The 23,814-nt window shown below is 55.9% G+C and overlaps 1 protein-coding gene across 6 annotated transcripts in view; it reads left to right on the top strand.

The window, feature by feature from the left end:
• The first annotated feature begins 1,334 nt into the window (after positions 1–1,334).
• RPS6KA1 (ribosomal protein S6 kinase A1) overlaps positions 1,335–23,814 on the top strand; it is a 39,386-nt gene continuing 16,906 nt past the window's right edge. Inside the window, exons 1-12 of one of the 6 annotated variants that reach the window (XM_049617694.1) lie at positions 1,335–1,545; positions 7,718–7,762; positions 16,119–16,235; positions 16,501–16,582; positions 18,303–18,383; positions 18,576–18,655; positions 20,446–20,552; positions 21,292–21,329; positions 21,623–21,765; positions 22,174–22,244; positions 22,560–22,648; positions 23,661–23,725. In XM_049617694.1, coding sequence (XP_049473651.1) covers positions 1,483–1,545; positions 7,718–7,762; positions 16,119–16,235; positions 16,501–16,582; positions 18,303–18,383; positions 18,576–18,655; positions 20,446–20,552; positions 21,292–21,329; positions 21,623–21,765; positions 22,174–22,244; positions 22,560–22,648; positions 23,661–23,725 — 981 coding nt within the window. In that variant the 5' untranslated portion in view covers positions 1,335–1,482. Of the gene's footprint in view, positions 1,546–7,717; positions 7,763–12,864; positions 13,397–13,856; positions 13,940–14,927; positions 15,255–16,101; positions 16,236–16,500; positions 16,583–18,302; positions 18,384–18,575; positions 18,656–20,445; positions 20,553–21,291; positions 21,330–21,622; positions 21,766–22,173; positions 22,245–22,559; positions 22,649–23,660; positions 23,726–23,814 lie in introns of those variants that run through there. The other 5 variants (XM_049617697.1, XM_049617695.1, XM_049617698.1 and 2 more) reach the window with 5 other exon arrangements.

Raw genomic sequence — 23,814 nt, 5'->3', positions numbered from 1 at the left:
ATTTAAAAAAAAATTCTTTTTAAACGTTTATTTATTTTTGAGACAGAGAGAGACAGAGCATGAACAGGGGAGGGGCAGAGAGAGAGGGAGACACAGAATCCGAAACAGGCTCCAGGCTCTGAGCGGTCAGCACAGAGCCTGACGCGGGGCTCGAACTCACTGACCGTGAGATCATGACCTGAGCCGAAGTCAGACGCTCAACCGACCGAGCCACCCAGGCGCCCCTGCCTAATCTGTTCTTGACCAGTGGTGTGACCTTGGGTAAATCACCTCATCTTTGGGAGGCTGTTTTATGGTTTGTAAACTAGGTGGTGGTGACAATTCAAAGAAATCACAGGTCGATAGAGCTGGTTCACAGGTTTTGGATAAACAATCATTTCCATCCCCCTGCCTTAGAAGAGCTTTGCAAAGAACTGGCCATTCTTCCCCACCCATGAAACCTGCAAGCCCATCCCTCCACGGCCCCACCTGTGAATAAATCTCACCACACCTGGACCCCTAACAGCTCTTTAGGTGGAGGCTGAATCTCTCCAAGAGGAATCCTTCTCCCTGGCCTTTTACTCCAGGTCCAGCCCAAGTGTCTGTCAACCCTGGGAGTCTGGTCCCTGCCCTCCTCAGAGTGGGCACAAACACAAATCAACGGGGATCTGGGCCTGAAGCTGGAGAGATTCTGGGGAGACATGGCTTGAAAGAGGCCCCCTCAAGCACAGATTACAAAAAATGCGTATTAAGAAATCACCCCGGGGAGGCTGTGGGTACTGATGGTGGCAACAGAAGAATAGGAACCTACCTGGAGCTGGGGCGCTAAGATCCCCAGGGCATCCAGTGTTGGCTTCCGTGTAGGGGGATCTCTAGGGCCTCATGAGGTGAGGGCCTGAGGAGAGTGGGGCCCGGGCTCTTTTCAAGCCTCTGCCTGGGTCAGGCCCGGGGACATTGTGTGTGAATGAGTGCGTGGTGGTTGGGGGGGGGGGGTGGTGGATGGGGGCTAGGGGAACAGGGGGTTTCTCTCCCTCAGGAGGGAGAAGGAATATCTGGGGCATGATCCCAAACTAACAGATGAGGGGAAACAGATGACCCTGGCGTGGTCCGTAAGGAAGGACAAGGTTTGGGAGGGAGGAGTCAGGAAGGCCTCTTCTAAGGCGTAGCAGAGCACCGGCCAGGGGCTCGCGGTAGAGGCGGAGCCAACGCTCCCGCGCGCCGGGGGCGGGGGTCCGCTCCGGGAAAGCCGCCCCGCGGGGGCTGGGGCGGGGCTTCGGCGGCCCCGCCCCTCGCGCAGGTAGCCAATGGGCGCGGCGGTGCCGGGTGACGGAGGGAGCCGAAGTGCGAGTGCCGTGGCGGCAGCGGCGGCGGGCGGCCCTGCCCGAGCGTGAGGGTCTCGCCGGGGGGCGGGGGGCGCGAGGGCGCAGAGCCAGGGACCCTGGGACCCGGCAGGCGGTGCGGCCCGGGCCGCGGGAGGAGCGCGGGCGGCCCGGCGGCGGCGCGATGCCGCTCGCCCAGCTCAAGGAGCCCTGGCCGCTCATGGAGCTGGTGCCGCTGGACCCGGAGGTGAGTGAGCGGGGCGGAGGATGGGCGCCGGCGGGCGGCCGGCGAGCCTGGGTCCCCACAGGGGCGGGGCGGCTTGCGGAGCCGCTGCAGCCCGGCGGGCGCCCGCGAGGGCGCGAGTGCACTCCGATCACTTGCCTTCTCTTCGGCTCCACCCGCCCCCTCCATATCGCGCGCGCGCGTGTGTGTGTGTGTGTGTGTGTGTGTGTGTGTGTGTGTGCGCGCGAGGGACAGTTCCTCCAAGCGCCCAGGACCCCTTTAGCCTGGAGAGAAGATCCCGCGGGGCCGTGAGATCTGCCCACCTCACCCCACACACCTAGGACCCGTACGGGGAACTGTCGGAGCTTCCACTATCAGAGCAGATGGGCAGGGCTGAGGTGCCAGATGTCTGGGATTCTCCCAGAGAAGAGGGTCATGGGAACCCCACTTCTCCTTGATGTCTCCCAGTGTCCTACCCCAAGAGCTCCCGCGTCTCCGCTGCTGACCCTAGCAGGATTACCCCTCTTGACCCTTGGCAGTTGTGGAATGTGGGGTGACACCGCCCGTCTAGGGCTGAAACTTGGTTTTCTTTGCCCCGAGGCTAGGGCCAGAGGACACCTGTATCCCCTACCCCAGGCTGTGAAGAGAGTGGGGAAAACCCCTTAGACCTTGTGAAGATTATTCCTGGAGTCAGGGAGGACCTCAGTGCCTGCCTCCTTTCTTGGGAGCCCTTGCTTAGGAAGGGCTGGGCCCCTGGGGCATTTGGCCTCTATCACCTAACCTCTACCAGAAGCAGCTCCTGCCCTCCTCTGAGGATTCTGTGGTGCCAGGCCCTGGGATGCAGAAGGCCAGTGCTTCCTGTGCCCATTGACCCTCAGGGTCAAGGTCAAGACCCTGAAACAGATTGAGAAAACTTTCCCCTCAGCCTCATGCTGGGAAGGAGGCAGGCGACACTCCTTTTCCAGAGGGGATGTGGGGAGTATACTGGGAGGGTGTGAAGACCTCAGTGAGCCCAGGAGCCAAGGTGATTTTCTCCTGGCTTTCGTCCCTAGCCCCTGCCTAGCTCCACTCCTCTGCCTTCTCTTACCTGGGGCAACCACCAGGTACCCTGCCTCTCAGGGCCACAGGTTGTGATCAGACTGAGGACCCCAGGTCCCCAGCACCCCAGGTGTGCTACCCCTTTAAAGGGACGGTCATGGCTGACACTGGCTATTGGAGGGTGGGCGCGGCAGGATTAGGTAACCAACCTGAAGGTGCAATTTGGAGTAAATTGCTCTGGGATCCCTGCCATGGGGTTTTTACAGGCCCTGCACGACTCTCGGAGGTTCTCTCGCTGACTCACCCTCTGAGGTGAGGAACACTGCCCTCTGCAGTACCCCCCCCCCCCTGCAGCCCTGGGGTATAAGGGCCAGGTTGGGGGGGGGGGCGCTCCGAGGTGGATTCCTTTGCCCTGGCATGCCCCTGAGACTTAGGCCTCCCTAGAGGAAGGTAGGCCGGGAAGGACTTAACCCAAGGACTTACCTTGGGTTATACTAGTAGGAAGACAGACACCCAGGAGCTTGATTCCCAGCGCAGGGCACTACTTCCTGCTTCCCTTTGGGGAATCCTGGGGCAGGGGCCAGCTTAACCAGGATTAAACAGGAAACTCAACTCAGTTTTGAGTACTACTGCACCTGAGCTCTGTGAGAGGCGAAGCCTGGTTTGCTTCCTAGGATTGGGGGGTGGGGGGGGGTCATGATTTCTCAGAGTTTCACCTTGGGAAGACTGTGTGACCCTCAGTCGGTCCTTAGCTTCTCTGCACCTCTGTTCCTCCAGTGGCCAGGGCTGGGTTCTAGGTTCATGCTTCCTGGGCCTGAGAGGTGCAGAGCCCTGGGCGCTGCTGCCTCTTCTCCCCCTCCCCCACTCCATGGAAGTGCCAGGCGACTGGGTGTTATTGTTTGGGTAATAGGAGCCATGGGGCAGCCAGGGCACCGGTTGGACTGTTCTCACTGGAGAACAGGGCCTCGCTGTTCTTAGCCAGGTGACATGTAAGCGATATAGTAGCCTGACCTACAGGTACAGACGCTGCCACCAGCTCCCGGCCAGGAATGAGGCAGGCAAGGGGCCGGTGGGGGCATTTGGCCGAGGCTTGGGATCTAGACTGCCCTGTCCTCCCCATGACGCTGCCGAAAATGGGCTGCTGGGAGGCAGGGCCTGGCCCAGGTGGAAGTGTGGGTGAGGATTCTGCCTGGGCCTTCCCTGGCCCTGCTGAAAGCAGTAACCTTGTGTTTAGGCCCAGCCCTGCTGTGCACAGAGCTTCCGTGTATGCCACCTACCCTGCTTCACTTATGTCACCTCATTAAAATAAAATAATTATTGAAACAACTTCTCAAAGTAGGGATTATTGCCGGGCCTGGCTGGCTCAGTCAGTAGAGCATGCGACTCTTGATCTCAGGGTTGTGAGTTCAAGCCTCGTGTTAGGTGAAGAGCCTCTTAAAAAAAAAAAAAAAAAAAAAAAAAGGGATTATTACCCCCGTTTTCATATGGAACAGCTAAACTCGGAGAAGAACTTGCCTGTGAATTAATGCAGAGACAGACTGGGAACCCAGATCTCTCACTGTCTTCCACCAAGTTTTTTTGGGTGGGGGTGGAGGTGGGGGTGGCAAAGTTGGGGAAGGGCTGGGATCACACTGGCCCAGGTGGAAGGTACTCCAGGAGAGGCTCCGGATGTTGGCAGACTCTCCATGTCCCGCAGGGCCTCTGTCCAGCCTTTTCAGAGGGCTGGTGGTGCCAGCCAGCCCTGGCACCTGGCCCCCAGCCTCCAGCAGCGTGCAGGGCTGCCAGTGCTGGGCTCTGAACCCAGCTCCTGGGGCTGCTTCCTGCCTGTGGGGCACGTGCTGTCTTTGTCCATCTGCTGCCCGGCCTCTCCAGACGCTGCCCTGGGCCCCTCTTCTCAAGGCAGAGCTGCTTGGGTGGGAAGGAAGGATGCCTTTTGGAATCCATCTCTGAGTTCTGGGGAGGGGGCACAGTGGTCTGGGGGCCTTAGAGCACGCCTATGAGCAGTGCTCTCTGAGGAAGAGCAGGGAGAGTGGGAGAGGTCAGAGAACCCTTCCTATACCAGATGTTTTAGACAAGGTCTTTCATTAGTATACTGCAAGGTCAAGATCATTGTCCCCTTTCATTCATTTACTCATTCATTCAGCAAATATTTATTGAGTACTGTCACGTGACAAGTTCTATGCTAAGCAACAGTGCAGCTGTGAACAAGACAGACCTGGCTTCGTAATACAGATGAGAAAACTGAGGGTCAGAGAAGTGATATGACAGACCCAAGGTCAGAGTGTGTGGCTGGCAGAGCTGGGATTAGCAGTATGTCTTCGTTGCTGCAGAACTGTGTTCTCTCCACCGTCTGTGCAGTAGTAAGGCCAGAGAGGCACTTGGACCCTGCCTTCTCAGGACCCTGGCTCTGGGGGGGATACTCACCTGTGGTCTCTTTGCACTCCCAGTCCTTTCTCCAGGGCTGCCTATCCCCTTCTAGAAGACTTGTGCATCAGCTGTTACAGGCATGGGGTTCCATGAGGATGACACCCAGGCCAGAGACCCTGGGGCTGGAGGCAGCCAAACAGGGCCTGTGGGGTTCCTTGAATCATGCAGGATACTGCTCAGTAAGCCCACACTTCTGGGTACATCCATGACCTCATCACACCCCTCATTGGGGATTTAGGCTTGCAGCCATGTGACTTTGGGTTATGGCCCCATGTCTGTCACATGCTAGCCGAGGGACCTCATGTAAGTCCCTTAACTCTCTGAGCTTCATCTGAAAAATAGGAGTAATAGACCCTGCTCTGGCCTTCTTGCTCTCTTTACTGAGCCGAGCTTTCATTTGACAAACCATGCTCTGGACCCTGAGCTGGGTGCTAGGGAGGTAATGATGGATAAACTATGCTTCTTCCTGAGTTAACCTATGGCTTGCTCGGTGCTGTGGGGCCCAGAGGAGGGAGGAAAGGACTTGAGGCTTTGTGAACAGAGAAGAGGACATTGGAAGTGAGTCCTGAAAGAAGACCAGGAATTTGCCAAAGGGACAAGACAGGAAGGGTTTTCTTGGTATTAGGAGCCACCATGAAGATAGCTTGGGGATATGAAACAAGCTGGTCTTCTGAAGGTCCCAGGTCATTCAGTTAAGCTCAAGAAGAGGGCCCAGTAATAATAATGGCTATTGTTTGTGAACCAGTTATGTGTCAGGTGTAGATATTTATAGGCATTATTTTGTTTGCTTCTTATAGCCACCCAGTGAGATACATTACTTTTATCCCCATTTCACAGATGAGGAAACTGAAGCCCTGAGAAATGAAATAACCTCAGGGTCATGCAGCAGTAGAAGCCAGAATTTGAACTCAGAAGGTCAGGTTCTAGAACCCACATACTAATCACCTGTGTTGGGCAGTTGGGATGATGGCCTTGGATGTCATGCCAAGAAGCTGGGTCTTTATTCTATAGACAGTGAGAAGTCATGGAAGGGTTTGGGGCCTGGTACATAGAAGGTTCTCAATAAGGAGTGAATCACCAAGAGAGTTGATTGCTCAAGTGCAAGGGTCACAGTTGAGTTTTAGGAAGGATAGGGGTTTGGAATGGGGAAGGCAGGGGGCTGGTGTGCATGTAGGCTGTTGTGACCATCTGTGGATTCCACATTTCCATAATTGTGGAATTATGTCAAGAGTCTAGAATGCTGGGTGAAATGGAACTCAATATATAAATGTACCGTGCACCCCACCCCTCCTCCCTGGCCCTGATCAACCCAGCCCTCTCCCCAGGTCGCTGAGAGAGGACAGCATGTATATGTATGTGTGTGTGGAGGGGCCTGCAGAACAGTGGTCCCTGGGGAGGACTGGGGGCATTAAAGAGGCTCACGGGGGCAGGATGTCCTGGGAGCGGCAGGGAGGAGCTGCTCCAGGAGCAGGGAGATTATGTAATGGGCAGAGCACAGCTGTGCCTGCTTCTGCCAAGCAAAGCCACAGCTGCCCTGTGGACCCAGCCCCTGGCTCCAAAGTCCTGACCTGCCCTAGGCTGGGTCTTGCTACCGGTAGGAGCCTCTGTCTGCCTCACCACACTTCTGCTTGCCAAGAGGGGTGGGGACAGCTCCTTTCTGCTTCCCAAGGCCTGGTTACTCACCTCATATCACACAGGAAAGGGATGGGCTGGGTTTGGTGTACCCCTGAGGGCGAAGTCTAGGGGATGGAGAAAGCAGGACTACCTAGAGAATGGCCCATTGCCTGCCTCTCTACAGGTAGTTCCCCCGCTGGGGTGTGGGCTCCTTTTCAGCAGACCTTTTTTTTTTTTTTGAGCACCTCCTGGGTGTCAGAGACCAGATTTTGAATCCCCACTTACCAGTTATGAGACCTTAGGTGCCATCATACGCCCCTCTGAACCTCAGTTTCTTCTTCTGCCAAATGGGGCCGGGGCCTACCTACCAGATCATGAGGATTTAACGGTACCACAGGTGTGAGGCAGCGAGCCCAGGGCCTGGCATGTGGCAGGGGCTTAGAAGAGAGCAGCTGTTAGCACCATGTCCTAATCTCTGTCCTCCCAGGACTCCCCGTTTATTAGAAAGGGCGAGCCTATGTGTAAATAGTCCCTGCAGCGTGACACATGGTACAGTGAAGGGACGCAGGGGCACAGTGGGGCAGCAGCAATTCTGCCTGGCAAAGACAGGGAAGGGGTCCCAGAGTGGGGCAAGGACAGGGTAGCCACCATCTCCAGGCTGGACTTTCCCAGACTTTGTCCCCTTACATCCCTGCAGCAATTCTGGGAGGTGGGTATGACTATCCCCATGTTAAGGTCAGGGGACTGAGGCCTCTTGCTGTTGGTTATTTGGTACAGAATCACGCAGTTTGTCTCCGGCAGAGCTGGGAGCCACACACGTCCTTTCCTTCTCACTGGGGGGAGATGACATTTAAGCTCAGTCTTCAAAGATGAGGGGTTTGCTAGGCTGAGAGCACAAGGGAGGGAGGATTGGGAAATGCTGGTGAGGGACTGTCCCAGGAGGGCACTTTGATACCTATGCCCTTACAGTGAAAATGGAGGTAGAGGGCCCCTGCCTACATGGCCTCCCTAGCTACTGGGGGCAGCCATGGGCATGGGTTCTGGCAGGGTCTGTTTTCGCTCTGTCCCACACTGGTAAGTCCGGGTAATGTTTCCCTATCTCCCTTTTCTTTTCCAGAATGGACAGACCTCGGGGGAAGAAGCTGGACTGCAGCCGTCCAAGGTGAGGACCAAGGCAGGCACCCTGAGCAAGGGACCATTTGCATGGCTTTGGAGGAGGAGGGAGGCCTGCCCAGCTCAGCCTTCCTCTCTGGTCCCACGGAATCCTCGAGGTGACCCTGTGCACAGAGATCACTTGTTCCAACCTTCCTATTTCTGTCTTTCTTTTTTTTTAAGACTTTATTTTTTTAAGTAATCTCACACCCACCGTGGGGCTTGAACTTACAATTTCAAGATTAAGAGTCACATGCTCTACCGACTGAGCCAGCCAGGTGCCCCTCAACCTTCCTATTTCTTAGGTGAGGGGACTGCGGCCCAGACAGGGTCAGGAGCAGAACCCAGGCTAGAACTCTGGCTTCTCATTACTCAGGCCACTTCCTTGGTTTATTCACTCACAGAAGTAAGGAAAGGGCTGAAAGGGTGATGGGAGAGGCTCAGATCAGCTGGGCTTTCATGAAGGCCTGGAATCATCTGGGTATATGGTGCTGGTACATGAAGGAAGGGAATCTGGTGGCCTCTCATGTCTAACCAGGGCCCAGTGCCTGGCCTGTGGCCCATCGGCCATTTCTCTGGGCTCCCATCTCCCAGCCCTAGGCTGGTTCCCTCACCCCTACTATCTTTGCTTCCCTGGGCACCTCCCTTTAGCCCTTCAACCCCTGTTCCTGGTTTTGTGTGTTGACAAAAGCACCAGGGGCTGGGTGACAGTTGTGTGACCTTGGGTGGGTCCTTTGTGCTTTCTGAGCTGGGCTTTCTCATCTCTGTGCCCAGTTTTCAGGAGCTGTGAGGTTCCAGAACTACCGGCTGGGGTAGGGGTGCTTTGGAAGTTGCTTGGGCAGGACAGAGGATGGGTTCTGGCAGTAGAGCAGACCGTTCAAGTCCTGGTTCCACCCTCACCATTTGGCCAGAGGTCTTCTCCCTTCTGAGTCTCCGTTTCCTCTGTAAATTTCCAACCTGTAAATTGGGGATAATGGTATCTACCTCACAAGAGTGATGGGAAGGACAGATGAGGTAGTAACTGCCTGGCACACTGACTTCAGCACCAGCAGTGTGAGCACTCAGCTTCAGTTCCCTCCAGTGGCCACACCCTCTACATCTGGGTTGGCCTGGGCACTACACCTGCCATAAACTTGACCTTTGAAATAGACTCAGGGCTGGTCCTGATGTTTGTCTTATCTCATCCTCCTAAGATAAGGGAGCTGAGCTTCCCAGGATAGGGCAAGGTAAGATCAGTAGGCTCCTTCCCCCTCCTCTGATGGTTACTGTGGCCACCTTGGCCACCAGAGGCCAGACCAAGTGGTAGGGGACTGGATCCCTTGGTTTGCCTCGGCCCCACGTCTGGAGAATCTCCTCCCACAAAGTAGCGCTTGCTAGTTGCTTAGTAACAAAATGAAGGGGTTCAAAGAAGAACCAGGATGTTCAGATCTTGAGGCTTAAGTTCTGGGGGTTGCAGAAGAGCTTGCAGCTTTGGGGGAGCAGGGGGTAAGTACAGCTTCTCACCTCAGGAGCTAGAGGGACTTGTTGGGAAAGAGTGAGAGCTTACCCCGCCAGGTAACCTACATTTGATCCCAAGCCTATGACCCTTGCTCTCTGGCAGAAGACCCTGGGATGGGAAGAGAGACAAGGCTGGAGATGGATAGGCAAGGAGAGCTTTGAATGCCACTTTAAGGGATATAAAGAGCTTAACCCATACCAGGAGCTTTGCGTTTAGTTTTTACAACACCCCGATACAGAAATTGTTACCGTCCCCATTTTACAGATGAGAAAATTGAGGCCCAAGGTCACATAGCTGGTGAGCAATGGAGTCAGATCTTGCTTGACCACAGAGCTCACACTTCTCCCAGCCCAGAGAACGCTGCGTGCTGAAGAGGGGGCATATCGGATCCCTGTGATCCCAGGTTCCACCATTTCCAGGCATCTGCTTCATCTATCTTTTCTGTTGCCCCTAGAACCTCACAGTATCCCCATTGCCCACTTCTGGGCTCCACACACCAGGGGGCGCTCAGCCCGTGGTCAGGACCTCATCGCTTTGTGCAGTGGAATGAAGGGGCAGCAGGCCAGTTTATCCTTTGCTTCATCAGACTTTTGGTGCACCTTGCAGCAGCACTAGGGGACCCTGAAATGAGGTCAATACCCCCAGCCCCAGGGAGCTTGCAGACTTAGGGAGAGGGTGGAGACAGGAAAGCTGTATGGTGGGCACTGTGATGGGGAAGAACATGACTGTAGGCACAGAGAATCTCCATTCTGTGCCAGGCCCCATTTTGGGCACTTTCCAGGTACCCACATTTCTCCCGGTGACATGGTAAGATGAGCACGTCCTGGGGAGCCCAGCCAGGGGCATCTGCGCTCAGGGCTGAGCATGGACCACATGGATGGTCACTGCTGTGTGTGGCAGAGGAAGGAGAGTTGTGGTGGGCTGTAGGGCACCAGGCCACCTTCTCTGCAGAACTGGCACTTGGCTGGGCCTCGAAAAGCAGGATTCGGCAGCTCCAGAGAGAATTGGGCCTTCCAGGCAGAGAGGAGACAAGAAGAGGCACTTGGGAGTCAGGTGTTCTGAAGTCAGAATCCTGCCCCTCTTTCTTGTTTGCCGCAGAACTTGGGCAAGTGATTTGCCCTTCTGAGGGTCAGGTGCTTTTCCTGTAAGAGAAGAATAGGGTCCACCCCTCAGGGCCACCTGGAGGAGGGAATGTGACATGGCATAAATTAATCCCACAAAGTTTGGTGTGATTGTTTTTTTCCTTAAAGATTTTATTTTTAAGTAATCTCTACACCCAGTGTGGGGCTCTCACTCACAACCCCGAGATCAAGAGTTGCCCGCTGCACCAACTGAGCCAGCCAGGCCCCCCAAGTTTGGTGTAATGCGTGTTTATTTTATTTATTTTAGGCAGAAAGGGGGATAGGGGTTTTCGCAGCCATAGTATAGACAGCAGCCTAGGGCAAGAGCTCCCAGATCCCTTCCGAGCCCTTGCGCACCTGGTGCCCTCAGGCACACTGGGGCTCCGCTCACCCTCCCTCCCTCCATGAGAGTGGACCAGGCATCCCAGGCCCCCTCCCCCGGCTATCTCCGGAGCTGGACCCCTTTGAAGCGCCTGCAGGTCTATTTTGAGAGCTGAGCATTTCCCCCCTCCCCTCCTCTCTTCCTGTTTATGAAACCCTGATCCATCCCGGATCCCTCATGCTACCCTGGCCGGAGCACAAGCAGGATGTGACTGTGGACTTCGGGGAGCCTTGGAAGCCTCAGGTGTTGGGGGGGAACTTCCCTTGGATTGGCCAGGGTAAGCTAGCCCACCCTCCCAGGTCCTGGAACCACGTGGCTGGGCTGTGTCCCTTCGGACTGCCCAAGGGAACTCTGCAGCAGGAAGACTGCCCATCTTATCAAGGGAGAAGTCCTGTTTACAACATCCCTTTGTCTCTGTGGCCCGCTTTATTTGCAACAGCCTTCCGAGGGTTGAACATTTAGTTTTAACCTCTGCTTTACAGAGGGGGAGACTGAGGCTCAGACAGGGAAGTGAATTTGCCTGGTAGCACTCAGCTAATGAGTGGACAGTTCTTAACTTCCTACCCTGTACTCCTGGCCTCAGCCTCTTCATGCTGGTCCCTCTCTACATGGAGTGTCTTTTTTTCCTCTTTTCTGCCTGGCCAACTCCTATTCATTCTCAGGGTTTAGCTGGACCGCCCTCTCTGTGGAAGGTACTTTGGGACCTCACCCTAGGCAGATAGTTACTGCCTCTGGGCACCTACAGCACCTCCACTGCAGCCTGAGAGTTGTGTTTTGTTATATATTTTCAAGAGCTGCCTGAGAACAAGGCTTGAGTCTGTGCCCCTCCTCTGATTGGCTTCCTGGCTTGGGGACCGAGCAGGAGCCCAGTATCTGTGAGCGATGCCCAAAGGGGAAATAGGCTCGCAGGGAGGGTGATAATGAAACGCTTGAGTGTAGGCTTCAGTCCCCCTTTCTAGCTATGTGGCCTTGGGCAAGTCACTTTCTGAGTCCAGTTTTCGCATCTCTGGAATGGGGTGACAGTATCTGCCTCGGAGCTAAGGCACAGGACCTGGCAGAACCCATACCGGTAGAGGCTGAAGGAAAGGATGACTCTGGTGCAGTATTTGCTCAGTTTGTAAGGAGCACAGTTCTTGTCACTCATGCCAGGCCTGGCCCAGTGCAGCAAGGCCACCTGGGAACTGTGGCCCCCTCCTCACCTCCCCAGAGGCCTGCTAGGAGACATAGCCAGAGCTATCTGTCCTCCCAGAGGGGGTGGGCCTGGGAGGCCCTGCCTATACTGCCAGCCGGGGAAGGGGCTGTGGGTGTCCGTTACAGCCAGGATTGGCAGCTGGGCTCCAGCTGGTGGAGGGAGGCCTGGGGTGGGGACCCTAGGGACCAGGGATCAGGCCAGGGGGCTCTGGGCTTCTCTCCCAGCTGCCCTGTGGGAGGAAGTAGATAAGAGGAAGTATCTATAGGGGGGAATGGGGCAGGGACCAAGGGATGTGGTCTCGTGCCTGTCTTCCCCCACTCCTGCCACCAGAGGCCTCACAGCCCCAGCACATACCCTTCAGCGAAGGCAGCTCTGAGACTGTTTCCTTCCTGTTGCCCCTTCCTGTACCCTGCTGGCCACAGAGTCTTCCTTTGCTTCTGAGGGATTTGAGGGTTGGTGGGGGGCCCAACTGGCTCTGGCCCAGAGCACTTTGGGGCTCCCAGGGCCGTCCCATCCTCCAGACCCCTGCCTACAGAAGCTGGGTACAGCGAGCTGTCTGTCTAAGGAGACGTCTTTCACAACCCGCGGCAAGCCGTCATCAGGCTGTCGTTGGAGCCCCTTTGAGGACTGGAAGGGGAAGTCCGTGTGTACGTGGGAGCGTGTGTTTCCACATGTCTGTGGAAATGGTTTCCGATCATCAGCCTGTTTATATTTGTGGGCGTGCCAGTTCCTGTGGGTGTACTGGTGGGACTGGTGTGGCCAGGCCACGTGGAAGGGGGCTGGGCCTGGTCAACCCCTGCCCTACTGCTACCTGCTCCTTCTCTCAGACTTCTGTGAGGTCCTTGCTAGGCCCTTTTCCCCCCCCCCCCCCCCCCCCCCGCCCATCCCAGGGCCCTGGACTGGCGGGCTTCTGCAAGGCAGGGCTGGGGGCAGTGCTGCCTGTGCTATGGGCTGCCATTTTGGGTGGGCCCAGCCATAGGAAGGTCACTATGGGGGGAAGAAGCTCCTGCACTCTGAGCTGGGGCATTCAGAGTCTGTGGCCTTGCTGACTTCTGCCGCACATTCTCTCAAAGGGATGTTTGCAGGTGCTGGGATGCCCAATGTGTCACTGCCTCATTGCTTTGTGACTTTTATCTGTGTTCTAGTCTCCCCTCCTTAGGATCAGAGGAGTCGAGGAAGGATTTATCCCTGGGCCCCCCCGGAGTCATGGGCTTGGGGTCTACAATGTCCCCTCCTCAGCAGGGGAGCCTGACCCATCTTCTGTCCCTCCTCCCTGCAGAGGGGGAAGTGAGAAGGAGGGGGTCAGGGACCCTGCCTTCTGGGCCGGGAAGGCTGAAAAAGCAGAAGTAGACGAGTAACAGGGCCCTCTGGCCACCGGCTTGAGCCCCACCATGCAGACCCCGGCAGATTTCCCCAGGGTTGAGAGAGACTCACTCCCCTGTCCCAGAAAGGTGAGCAGAGGGTTGGCCTGCCTCCAGCAGCGTCTGTCACCATGACCCTGGGCAAAGAATGGGTTTGGGAGTGGCTTTGTCCCCTGGGGTTTCCGGGTGACTGCTTCTGTCCCGAGGGAGTGTTCTCGGAGGCAGACAGGCAAGTGGAGGCTCAAACCTCAGGGCGGGGTGGGCAAGGGTTGCTGTGTGGCTTTGGCTCACCTCAGCCCCTCTCTGAGCCAGGCTTTCTGCCTGTCCCACACAGGGTGATACTCAGGGGCCTGATTAGCATGCAGCTTCTTAGAGCTGCAGCTTTTGTGACTGTTCAAGGTCCCCTGAAGATGGGGCTGTGTCTGTCAGGGTCTAGACCTAGAATGGGAAGTCCCTGGACCCACCCCAGTACTGAGGGAGGGGGTGGGCTTGGATGGGCAGGGCATGGCTCTGACTGACTTACCTGCCCACCCTTTCCTGGCCACTTGAGGCCCGCTGACCCCAGGCCAGGCAGTAACTGGAGGAAGGATTTGAGTTTAAGCCTGCTCTGCCACTGGTTCACTTTCAGCCTGGGTGAGTCACTGTCCTCTGGGCCTCGGTTTCCTGTTTCTGAAATGGGGATAACAGCTTTTGGGAAATTTGGATCAGAGTCAAAGCCATCAGATTGCATTCAGGAGATGTTCCTCTCAGTCCACTATCTTAGTCCAGGGCCCTGGCATAGGAAGAGACCTCAGAGGTGTGTCTGCCACAAATGCTGGACTGTCCCCCCCGCCCCCCAGCACTGGGTGTTTGCAGGTGATGTCTCTGCACCTCTTTTCCCACCCCCTGGCAGACCAGCAAGAACCCAGAGCTCTGCCATTGAGTCCAGGGTCTGACTGTCTGCATGTCTTTCCTGCCTGTGTGTATGGCTTGGGTATCTGTCAGTCTACTTGGGCCTCACTGTCTCTTTCTGCCACCCACCTGCTTCTGTTCCTGTTTCTGTCTCCATTTGATGAGTGCCTATCTTCACCTGTTGGGTACATCTCACATGTCGGGTGCCTGTTGGGTTGTGTCCCCTTCTGTCTCTGCCTGTTGAGTACGTGTCCCATCTGTCTCCACCTGTTGGATGCAAGCCCCCATCTGCCTCTGCCTGTTGGGTCCCCATCTGTCTCTGCCTGTTGAGTTTGTATCCCCTTCTGTCCCTGCCTGTTGGATATGTGTCCCCATGCACCTCTGCTTGTTAAATATGAGTTCCCTCCTGCCTCTGCTTATGGGGTACTTGTTGGATATGTATTCTTCCTACCTCCCCTTGCTGGACATGTATCCCTATCCATCCCTGATTTGTGGGCATGCGTCTCTGCCTGTTAGATGCCCATCTTCATCTGTCTTTACCTATTGATGCCTGCCTCTGCCTGTTGGGTGACCCTCTTTATCTGCCTCTACATGTTGGGTGTCTGTCTTTGCCTGTTGGGTACCTGTCTACCCCTCAGCAGCTGGGTTGGCCTGGGGCTTTCCCTTTGGGACCCACAAGGAGGGTTGGGGGGAAGGGCCTGAGGGCAGCCCTCAGGCAGTGGGGAGGGGGGAAAAGAGAGGAAGGGAACGTGGTGAGATTGTAGGCCTGGAGCTGGGAAACCACAGGCCCTGAGTGATTGGCGGCCCTGAGCAGGGCCCAGCCCCCGCCCTCACCCTGCACATCCGCCTTGGGCCTGGCCACCTCCGAGGCAGCCCCTGACGCTGCCTGCTCCTGCCATGGTGCCTCGGCCCTGCCGGGCGAATGGAGCAGGATCCCAAGCCGCCCCGCTTGCGGCTCTGGGCCCTGCTCCCCTGGCTGCCCAGGAAGCAGCGGCCCAGGATCAGCCAAACCTCTCTGCCTGCCCCTGGCCCTGGCTCTGGCCCCAGGCAGGACTCGGTGAGTGTGCCCAGATGTCTGGTCTTGGCCTGGCTATGGCCCTTGGAGCAGGTGCCTGGGCAGCCAGTTTGGCCTCAGTTGGCTGTGGACTCTCCAAGCCCAGGCCTGGCCCTGCTGGATGACTGGACCCTGCCCAGGTTTGCTTCCTAGGGAAGTGAGGAGGCACTTCGGGGCTCTAGAGCAATACCAACAGATTGGAGGGAGGGAGGAAGGGTCCTAGAACAGCTAAGACCGGGCAAGGGGTTTTTAGTAGACTTCTATGACGGAAGTTTCTATGGGTGGATCGTGGAGTCTCTAGGCCTCTGCTCCTTTCTACCCCAGACTGGCACTTGGGTTGGCCGGGGGAGCCTCTGGTGACTTTTGGGTCCCTGTGCATCTCAGCCCTGTCCCTCTGGCCAGAAGGGTCCTGTCATCCATTCTGACCAGGAACAAAAGCCCAGCCCTACCTCCCCAGTCTGAGCACAAACTCTACTTCCTATTGTGGCAGAACCAAAACCTTTGCAGCGGGGGAGGGGAGCCCCACAGGGAGGGCCTGCGCAGAGCTTTGGGCCTCAGCCGGAGCCTGGGGTCGGCTCCACCTGGCTGTGCCTGGGCATCCCTTTGGGCCTCTCCAGGCCAGCACAGCTGGAGCAAGAGGAGCAGTGCCTCACCTGACTCAGCACCTTGGTAGTTTGACCCTCCCCGGCCCTCGAGGCCCTTTTGGTATTGATGAGCCAGGAGGCTGGCCCCTTCAGCATAGCTGTCTGGTGCTGCTGGCAGGGCCCTGTCTGCTGAGGTCTAGTGGGAGCGGGCTTGGATGGGGACCATCCCCCCGGCCGGCCCGGATGAAACCCACCATGCCCACCAGCTCTATCCCTCTATCAGGATGAGGGCATCCTCAAGGAGATCTCCATCACGCACCACGTCAAGGCTGGCTCTGAGAAGGCCGACCCATCCCATTTTGAGCTGCTCAAGGTTCTGGGCCAGGGATCCTTTGGCAAAGTGAGTTCTGAGCCCACAACTGGGAGGGCAACACTGATCATGTCAGAGGTGGGGATGAGGGGTCACCCTGGGGCTCAGGATCTGAGGGCAAGGGTTGCTGGGTCTGAGGGGGGGACAGGAGGTCACCTTGGCACCCAGGGAGGGCAAAAGGTCAACCTGGGACTCGGGGACGTCAGAGGTCAGCCTGTGCCCTGGAGGATGGAAGCTGATGGGCTCGGCCCCCCTCCCCAGCTTCTCCTCTGCTTTTTCCCCACTGCTTTCTCAGGTCTTCCTGGTGCGGAAGATCACCCGACCTGACAGTGGGCACCTGTATGCCATGAAGGTACTAAAGAAGGCAACGCTGAAAGGTGAGTGGAGGTCCCCTCCCCATGCAGAGCCCAGACTGGGCCCCAGATTGTGGGAGACAGCCCAGCTCTCAAGGTGTTGGGTCTGACAGAGAAGGCAGTTCTATCTCCAGGAGTACCTGGTCTGAAGGTAGAGAAACAGGCCTGTCCTCAGCCACCCCTTACTCCCTATCCCACCCCATTGCAAAGACGGGGTCCCTTTCGAAGAAAAGACTTCTGGGGAATAACCGCATCCTTCCCCTCCCCCACCCCCAAGCCAGCCACCAATTACCATAGCTGAAGGTGAATGTCTAGAAGGAGGCAGGGGGTGAGTGCAGTATGTTTGTGGCAGGGGCCTTCACACCCCCGATACTCAGGTTACTTGGGCAGAGTTGCTTCATGAGGGAGACCTCTCAGGGTGGAGAAAGGTGTTGGGGAAGAGGCAGGGAGTCCAGGCAAGCAGCTAGGGCAGGCAGGAGAGAGTGAGTTGAGGCAGGGCCACAGAGATGGACAGCAGGGAGGTTCAGAAGGGAGCCCAAGGCCAGGTCTAGAATTCCACGGCTCACAAAGTGTATTGCTGTGGTTGGTAGTGGACTCTGGGCTGGCAGTGACCCTGACCAGGTGGAGTAGGCCCTGGCTGAGGGGAGGGAGGGAGGATCAGAAGTGTTGGCCTTAGGGACTTTAGGGGTCATGTGGCCCATAAAGTGCTGTCTGTGGGGTACTGTGGTTTTGGTGCCCTAAGGCCAGGCTGGTAGGGGTAGAAGTCATTCCCCAGCAGGGGTGATGGGAGCCATGAGGGAAAAGGATGAAGGACTTGGTCGCTGCTGTGAAGGTCCCCAGGCTGGGGCGGGAGTGGCTGTGTCGACCCTGCAGCGTGGTGCACTTGGTGCTGTGAGTGAGAAGCCCAGGGGAGAGTGGGTTGCAGCCTCACAGAAGGAGTAGCCATTTGAGCTGTGCCTTGAGAAGGATCAGTTAGGAGTTCTCCAGAATGAAAATAGTAGAGGGAGGGTTCCCCGGGAAGGAGGAGCTGTTGGCCCGAGCAAAAGTGTAAAAAATGTAAGGTATATTTGGCCAACAGCAGCAGGAATAGTTAACTCCAGCATGGTCCATGCCACACCTGGTAAGGGAAACGAAAAAATTAAAATCGAAGGCAAAAAGTGCTCTGAAGGAGCAAAGCACAGCCCTGCAGGAGAGAGGGCCCTAATTTAGCTTGGCAGTTTAGGGAAGACTTCCTGGAGGAGATGAGGCCTAAGCTGAGTCAAAGAAGAACCTGCTGGTGATTAGAATGCCTAGGGACTTTCATTCGTTAAAAAAAAAAAAAAAAAAAGAGTATGTGGGGGTGTCTGCTCAGACACACGAGTCTGATTTTTAGGCCCAATGACTCTGCCTAACTAGCTCCCAAGTGACTGTTCTCTCCATCCCCCCAGACTGGAACTAGGGATTTTTGTGCCAGGTGAGGAAGGGTCTGGTAAAGGCATCCCAGGGGGAGCCTCAGGGGCAGAGGCTAAGGGCACACAGGACAAAACAGGTTGCTGAGATTGGCTGGATTGGATGGCCCTTGATGGGGGCTGGGAGGAGAGAGAGGGCGAGAGGGATGGGCAGGGGGCTAAGGGCCCAGCCCTGAGTACTGCCGTGTAATGTGAGGAACTCGTGGAGAAGAAGAGCCCTTCTTAGACAGGGCTTGGGGCTGACTCTTTAGGGGGAGGGGCTAGACTCCTAGTGACTGTCTTTCTCTTCTGGCCAGTGCGTGACCGTGTTCGGACCAAGATGGAGAGAGACATCCTAGCTGATGTAAACCACCCGTTTGTGGTGAAGCTCCACTATGGTGAGACCGCAGTCCACTTGAGTTCGCAGCCTACTTGAGTTCGCACCCTGCCTGCCAGCCTTTGCCTTTGCCTGTGGGCCACTGCCTTCCCCGTATGTTGCCCCCACCCCCAGCAGGCCAAGGGAGCTTAGAGTAAAGGGGCAGGGCCCAGGACCCAGCTGGCTCCACCATCGCCTTTTCCCCTCTCCCCAGCCTTCCAGACTGAGGGAAAGCTCTATCTTATTCTGGACTTCCTGCGAGGCGGGGACCTCTTCACACGGCTCTCTAAAGAGGTGAGCTAACACCCCACTGCCCCGGGGCCCCGAGATGGAGCTGGAGGGACAACGAGGCATCCCATCCCAGAGCCCTGTGAACAACCTGTCTGGTGTGGCTTGGACCTGGGACCACCCAGGCCTGCCTAGCAGTCCCTGGCCCAGGAACTGATACCCAGTGTCACGCTGGGACAAAGCGTACAGCTTGGCAAAGCCTTCGTTCCTCCCAAGATGGGTGAGGAGGATCAGGCCCTGGGTCTCCTTGATTCCCAGGAGCTAAGGGATCTTTCGTCTCTCTGCCTCCATTCTTCTAAGGCTGCCCTGGGCAGGGCTGTGAAGATGGGCAGAAGCTTAAATCCACCCAGAAAGCTAAATATTTTAATATTATGTCCCATGTGTTAATCAAAAGGATTTTAACTGACATAAAAGAATTCGAGCCAGATATAAAAATGGGACCATTAATACAAGTCAAACTTCAGAAGAGAAACAAACTTTAAAAGAAAAAAATTAAAAAAAAATTTTTTTAATGTTTATTTATTTTTGGGAGAGAGAGACAGAGTGCAAGCGGGAAGGGACAGAGAGAGATGGAGACACAGACTCTGAAGCAGGCTCCAGGCTCTGAGCTGTCAGCACAGAGAGCCTGACGTGGGGCTCGCACTCACAAACTGTGAGATCATGACCTGAGCCAAAGTCAGACGTTCAACCCACTGAGCAACCCAGGCACCCCTAAAAATTTTTTAAATGTTATTTTAATGTTTGAATAGGCAATACACTCACATGATTGAAAAGAAAAATGTCGGGGCGCCTGGGTGGCTCAGTCGGTTGAGCGTCCGACTTCAGCTCAGGTCATGATCTCGCGGTCCGTGAGTTCGAGCCCCGCGTCGGGCTCTGTGCTGACAGCTCAGAGCCTGGAGCCTGTTTCGGATTCTGTGTCTCCCTCTTTCTCTGACCCTCCTCTGTTCATGCTCTCTCTCTGTCTCAAAAATAAATAAAATGTTAAAAAAAAAATTAAAAAAAAAAAAAGAAAAGAAAAATGTCATTGAGAAATCTTCCTCCCACCCCAGTCCCTCTACCCGCCATAGGTAAACACTTTTACTGATTTCTTGTTTAAGCGCCCCATGTTTCTTTGGTAATACAACCCATTCTGATACATGTTCTGAATTCCAACCCCCATTTCCTTACATAAAAAGTACTAATCTATGTATCTGTTCTATATCTTGCCTTATTCAAGATAGCAGATCATGGAGATGGATCCATATCAGAACATGGAAGTTTCCTTGTTCTAGTTTATGGCTGCATAGCACTCCATTACACATGGGAGAGATGGTTTATCCCAGTCTTCTGCCCAACCCTTTTGCTATTTCCAAACAACACCACAATGAGTGACTCATATGTTAATCATGTCATACCTCAAACCCCTTTACATATTGTTTTAATTTTTACTTATTTTTTCATTGTTTTAATGTTTATTTTTAAAGAGAGACAGAGTGCGAGTGGGGGAGGGGCAGAGAGAGAGAGGGAGACCCAGAATCTGAAGCAGGCTCCGGGCTCTGAGCTGTCAGCACAGAGCCTGACGCGGGGCTTGAACCCACGAACCGCGAGACCATGACCTGAACTGAAGTCGGGCACTTAACCGACTGAGCCACCCAGGTGCCCCTCGTACCCCTTTATACAGAGCATGGTGTGTGGCCCTGGGGTGTCTAAGGGTCCTCCCCGAGGTGGGCCGCCGAGACCAGGAAGCTGCTGACTGCAGTACCTGAGCTCCTGAGGAAGAGGCAGTCGCAGCTGGCGTCCCCTCCCGCCTGTCGTAGGTTATGTTCACAGAGGAGGATGTGAAGTTTTACCTGGCTGAGCTAGCTTTGGGCCTGGACCACCTGCACAGCCTGGGCATCATTTACAGAGACCTCAAACCTGAAAAGTGAGTGAAGCCCCAGCTCTGCCCCAGCCTCCCTAGCCAGGGCAGAGGCAAGCCTTGGGGTCTCTCCTGACAGGGGTGGGTGTAACTCTCCCCAACAAAGTCTCCCTGTGTGTGGCCGCCCCGTGGATAGGTGGGTGGGACGGGTGGTGGTGGCAGCAGGGCCCTCTTAGGGGTCTGCCTAATTACCAGTGTCCGTTAAAAGGGCTGGACACCTCCTTGCAGGTACGTTGCCTACATTTTTTTTTTTTTTTTTTGCTAATCCAGTGTGATGTCTGAGATGCCACCACTAAAGGTCATTCTTTGTTTGATATGGTCCTCTCTAGAATTTTCCTGAATATCTAAACATCCTCAAATGGTAACTTGACAGCCAGGGGCAGGTGCTGGGCTGAAATGAGATCTGACTTTAGAGTTAGGCAGACCTGAATTCAAATCTTGTCTCCGTCACCTTTTAGCTCTGTGACCGTGGGGTGTTGCTTGACTTCCCTGAGCTTTAGTTTCCTCGTTGTTAAAATAGGGCCATAATAGTACCTACCTCATCCAGTTGTTCCGAGGATTAGCAAAGAACACAGGCCACACATCTGCATGGCACCACCACCACCCTGCTCCACCTGCCATTCACCGGATGGATCTGGGTGGATCGCCTTCTCTGGGCTGGGCCCAACCCCCACGGCCCCCTTGGTGTCACCAGAACCCAAGGGGCCACAGCTGAGGGGCCCCAACTCCCATCTCTCCATTACAGCATCCTTCTGGATGAGGAGGGCCACATCAAACTCACTGGTAAGTAGAAGGCACCTGCCCCCTCAATTCCCAGGGGAGGTCAGGATGGGCTCTTGATGGGCCTGGGCTGAGCGCTAGGGGATCCATTCTTCCCGAGAGGCTGTGCCAGGCACTCAGAAGTGGTCAAAAGCCCAGACCCTAGACTTGGGATGGCCTGGGTGTGAACCCCAGCCCCATGGGAGTGGTGCCCTCAGGCCTATGGGCAGGGGGCTTTGGGTGTGCAGGGTTGGCAGGGAGGAAGGCAAGGGGGGGGGGGTTCCTAAAGATGTGTCCTCATGCCCTCCTTGCCACAGACTTTGGCCTGAGCAAGGAGGCCATTGACCATGAGAAGAAAGCCTATTCCTTCTGCGGGACGGTGGAGTACATGGCCCCCGAGGTCGTCAACCGCCAGGGCCACACCCACAGTGCAGACTGGTGGTCCTATGGGGTGCTGATGGTGAGTGGCCAGACAGGGGAAAAGCATTCAGCCCATGCCTCAGGCCTCAGTTTTCTCATCTGAACAGTGAGGGGGTTGATAGTCTCTAAGACTTCCTCCTGTCTTCTCCCAGCCAAGCTGCCTCAACGTCCACCCAGCTGCAGTTTCCTTCCTTAGGAAGATTCCAGGCTTGGCCCCACCTGGGCTGCCCCCGCCCCAGGACTGGGCCTCTCCTCAGCCTCAGGCCCCTAGTGCTGCTTTCGGTGTTCTGATTGACAAAGGAACCAGAGACAGTCACAATTCTCGATCCAGGTGGTCCTGCCACAGGCCAGCAGGAATCCTGGGAGTGAAGCTGAGTGGTTTGGGTGGGAGGAGGTGGGGGACATGGGAGATGGAGACCAGAGCCTAACAGACCCTTGTCTTTTACAGTTTGAGATGCTGACGGGCTCCCTGCCCTTCCAGGGGAAGGACCGGAAAGAGACCATGACACTGATTCTAAAGTAAGCACCAGCCCTGTCCTGACACCTCAGGGTCTCCCCTGATGTCTGGCCCCAGTTTGGGGGCCAGAATAATATCCTGTACCTGCCTCAGATTTCCCCATCAATGAGACCCTCCTCTGAGCTAAGCATTATGCTTTCTGGGGCCCCCTTTTCATCCATCAGGGCCTGTGGGTGGGGAATCCCTGAAGTCTTTGGGAGGTGAGTTAGTGGATGGTTTGTCTGGATTGAGCTGGAAATTAGACCTGGACAGAGCGGGGAGGGGAGATGGGCCTCTGGGGCGGGCTCAGCCCTGATGAGACCTGGGGGCTGTTTTAGGGCGAAGCTAGGCATGCCCCAGTTTCTGAGCACGGAAGCCCAGAGCCTCCTGCGGGCCCTGTTCAAGCGGAATCCTGCCAACCGTCTCGGTAAGCAGCTCCAGCTTGGGAGGGGAGCGGGGTACAGCTGCAGCCTAGGCCACAGCGTCACATCTGGGGCTGAAAGGGGCCGTTGTCCTTTGTGTGGGCAGACAATGCCGCCGGCCACCCTGCTTTCTGGCTCCATGTGTGGTGTTTGGGGCGGGGGGGTGACCTGTGTATAGGGGGAAGTCAGGAACTGAGTCATCCCTACTCCCCCTGGGGACAAGGACAGAGGCCCCCACACAGGTCCGCCAAGGCTGCTGGCACAAGAGAAGACATGAGCTCAGGAGTCAGAAGGCTCAGGTCCCAATCCTGTCCCCATGGCAGGTCCTCACCGCCCTGCACACAGTGGTTCCTCCATAAATATTTGTTGAGTGAGTGCCATTTATGAGCTAAGTGACCCAAGGCAGTTGACTTCACCTCCCAGAGCTCTGGGTCCTCGTCTCCACGGGAGATGATGATCCAGATCCCTCTTGACTGAATGAAGTTGCATGAACATGCCTGGCATGTAGTAGCTTTTCAGTATGTCTTGGCCCCTTGGATCCTGGGTTCATCTGGACCATGACCAGCTTTGTAAGGTCCCAGTTCAGGTCCCTGGGGTCGAATGGAGTGAGAGTCTGCCTGGTGGCTGAGAAGGGCAATGGGATGGATAAAAGCAATGGAGATGAGGCCTGGGTTGAGAGGGAGATGGGAGTCCCCTGCAGATGTCAGAATAAGTCTGATTTCTGTTCTCTGTGGCCTTGGACAAGTTGCCTGACCTCTCTGGGCCTTTCTTCTTCCATGAGTACATTTGGAGCTTGATCATAACGGTCTCCAGAAAGTGGAAAACGCTGAGTGGGCAATAGGCCTCTGGGGTGACGGCTGGGTGGCTTTGGGGCGGGGAGAGCCTATTGTCCCTCCCTGCTCCCAGTAGACAGCTGCAGCCGCTGGTCCCAGACCACGGTGAGGTCACTCAGCAGACAGGGTGGGTGTCTGGGAGTTGGACCATCCAGGGGCAGACCCCTCATCTGGGCTCTTTCAGGCTCCGGCCCTGATGGGGCAGAGGAAATCAAGCGGCATATCTTCTACTCTACCATTGACTGGAATGTGAGTGTGTCTGTCCACCCCACAGCCTCAGTCAGGGCTTCACCGGTGGTGGGAGGGGGCTTCCTCCGATGTGGAGCAGAGGGTGATAG

This window comes from Panthera uncia (assembly GCF_023721935.1).
Source record: "Panthera uncia isolate 11264 chromosome C1 unlocalized genomic scaffold, Puncia_PCG_1.0 HiC_scaffold_4, whole genome shotgun sequence".
NCBI classification, from domain to species: domain Eukaryota; kingdom Metazoa; phylum Chordata; class Mammalia; order Carnivora; family Felidae; genus Panthera; species Panthera uncia.
This window is presented reverse-complemented; position numbering and strand designations above follow the sequence as displayed.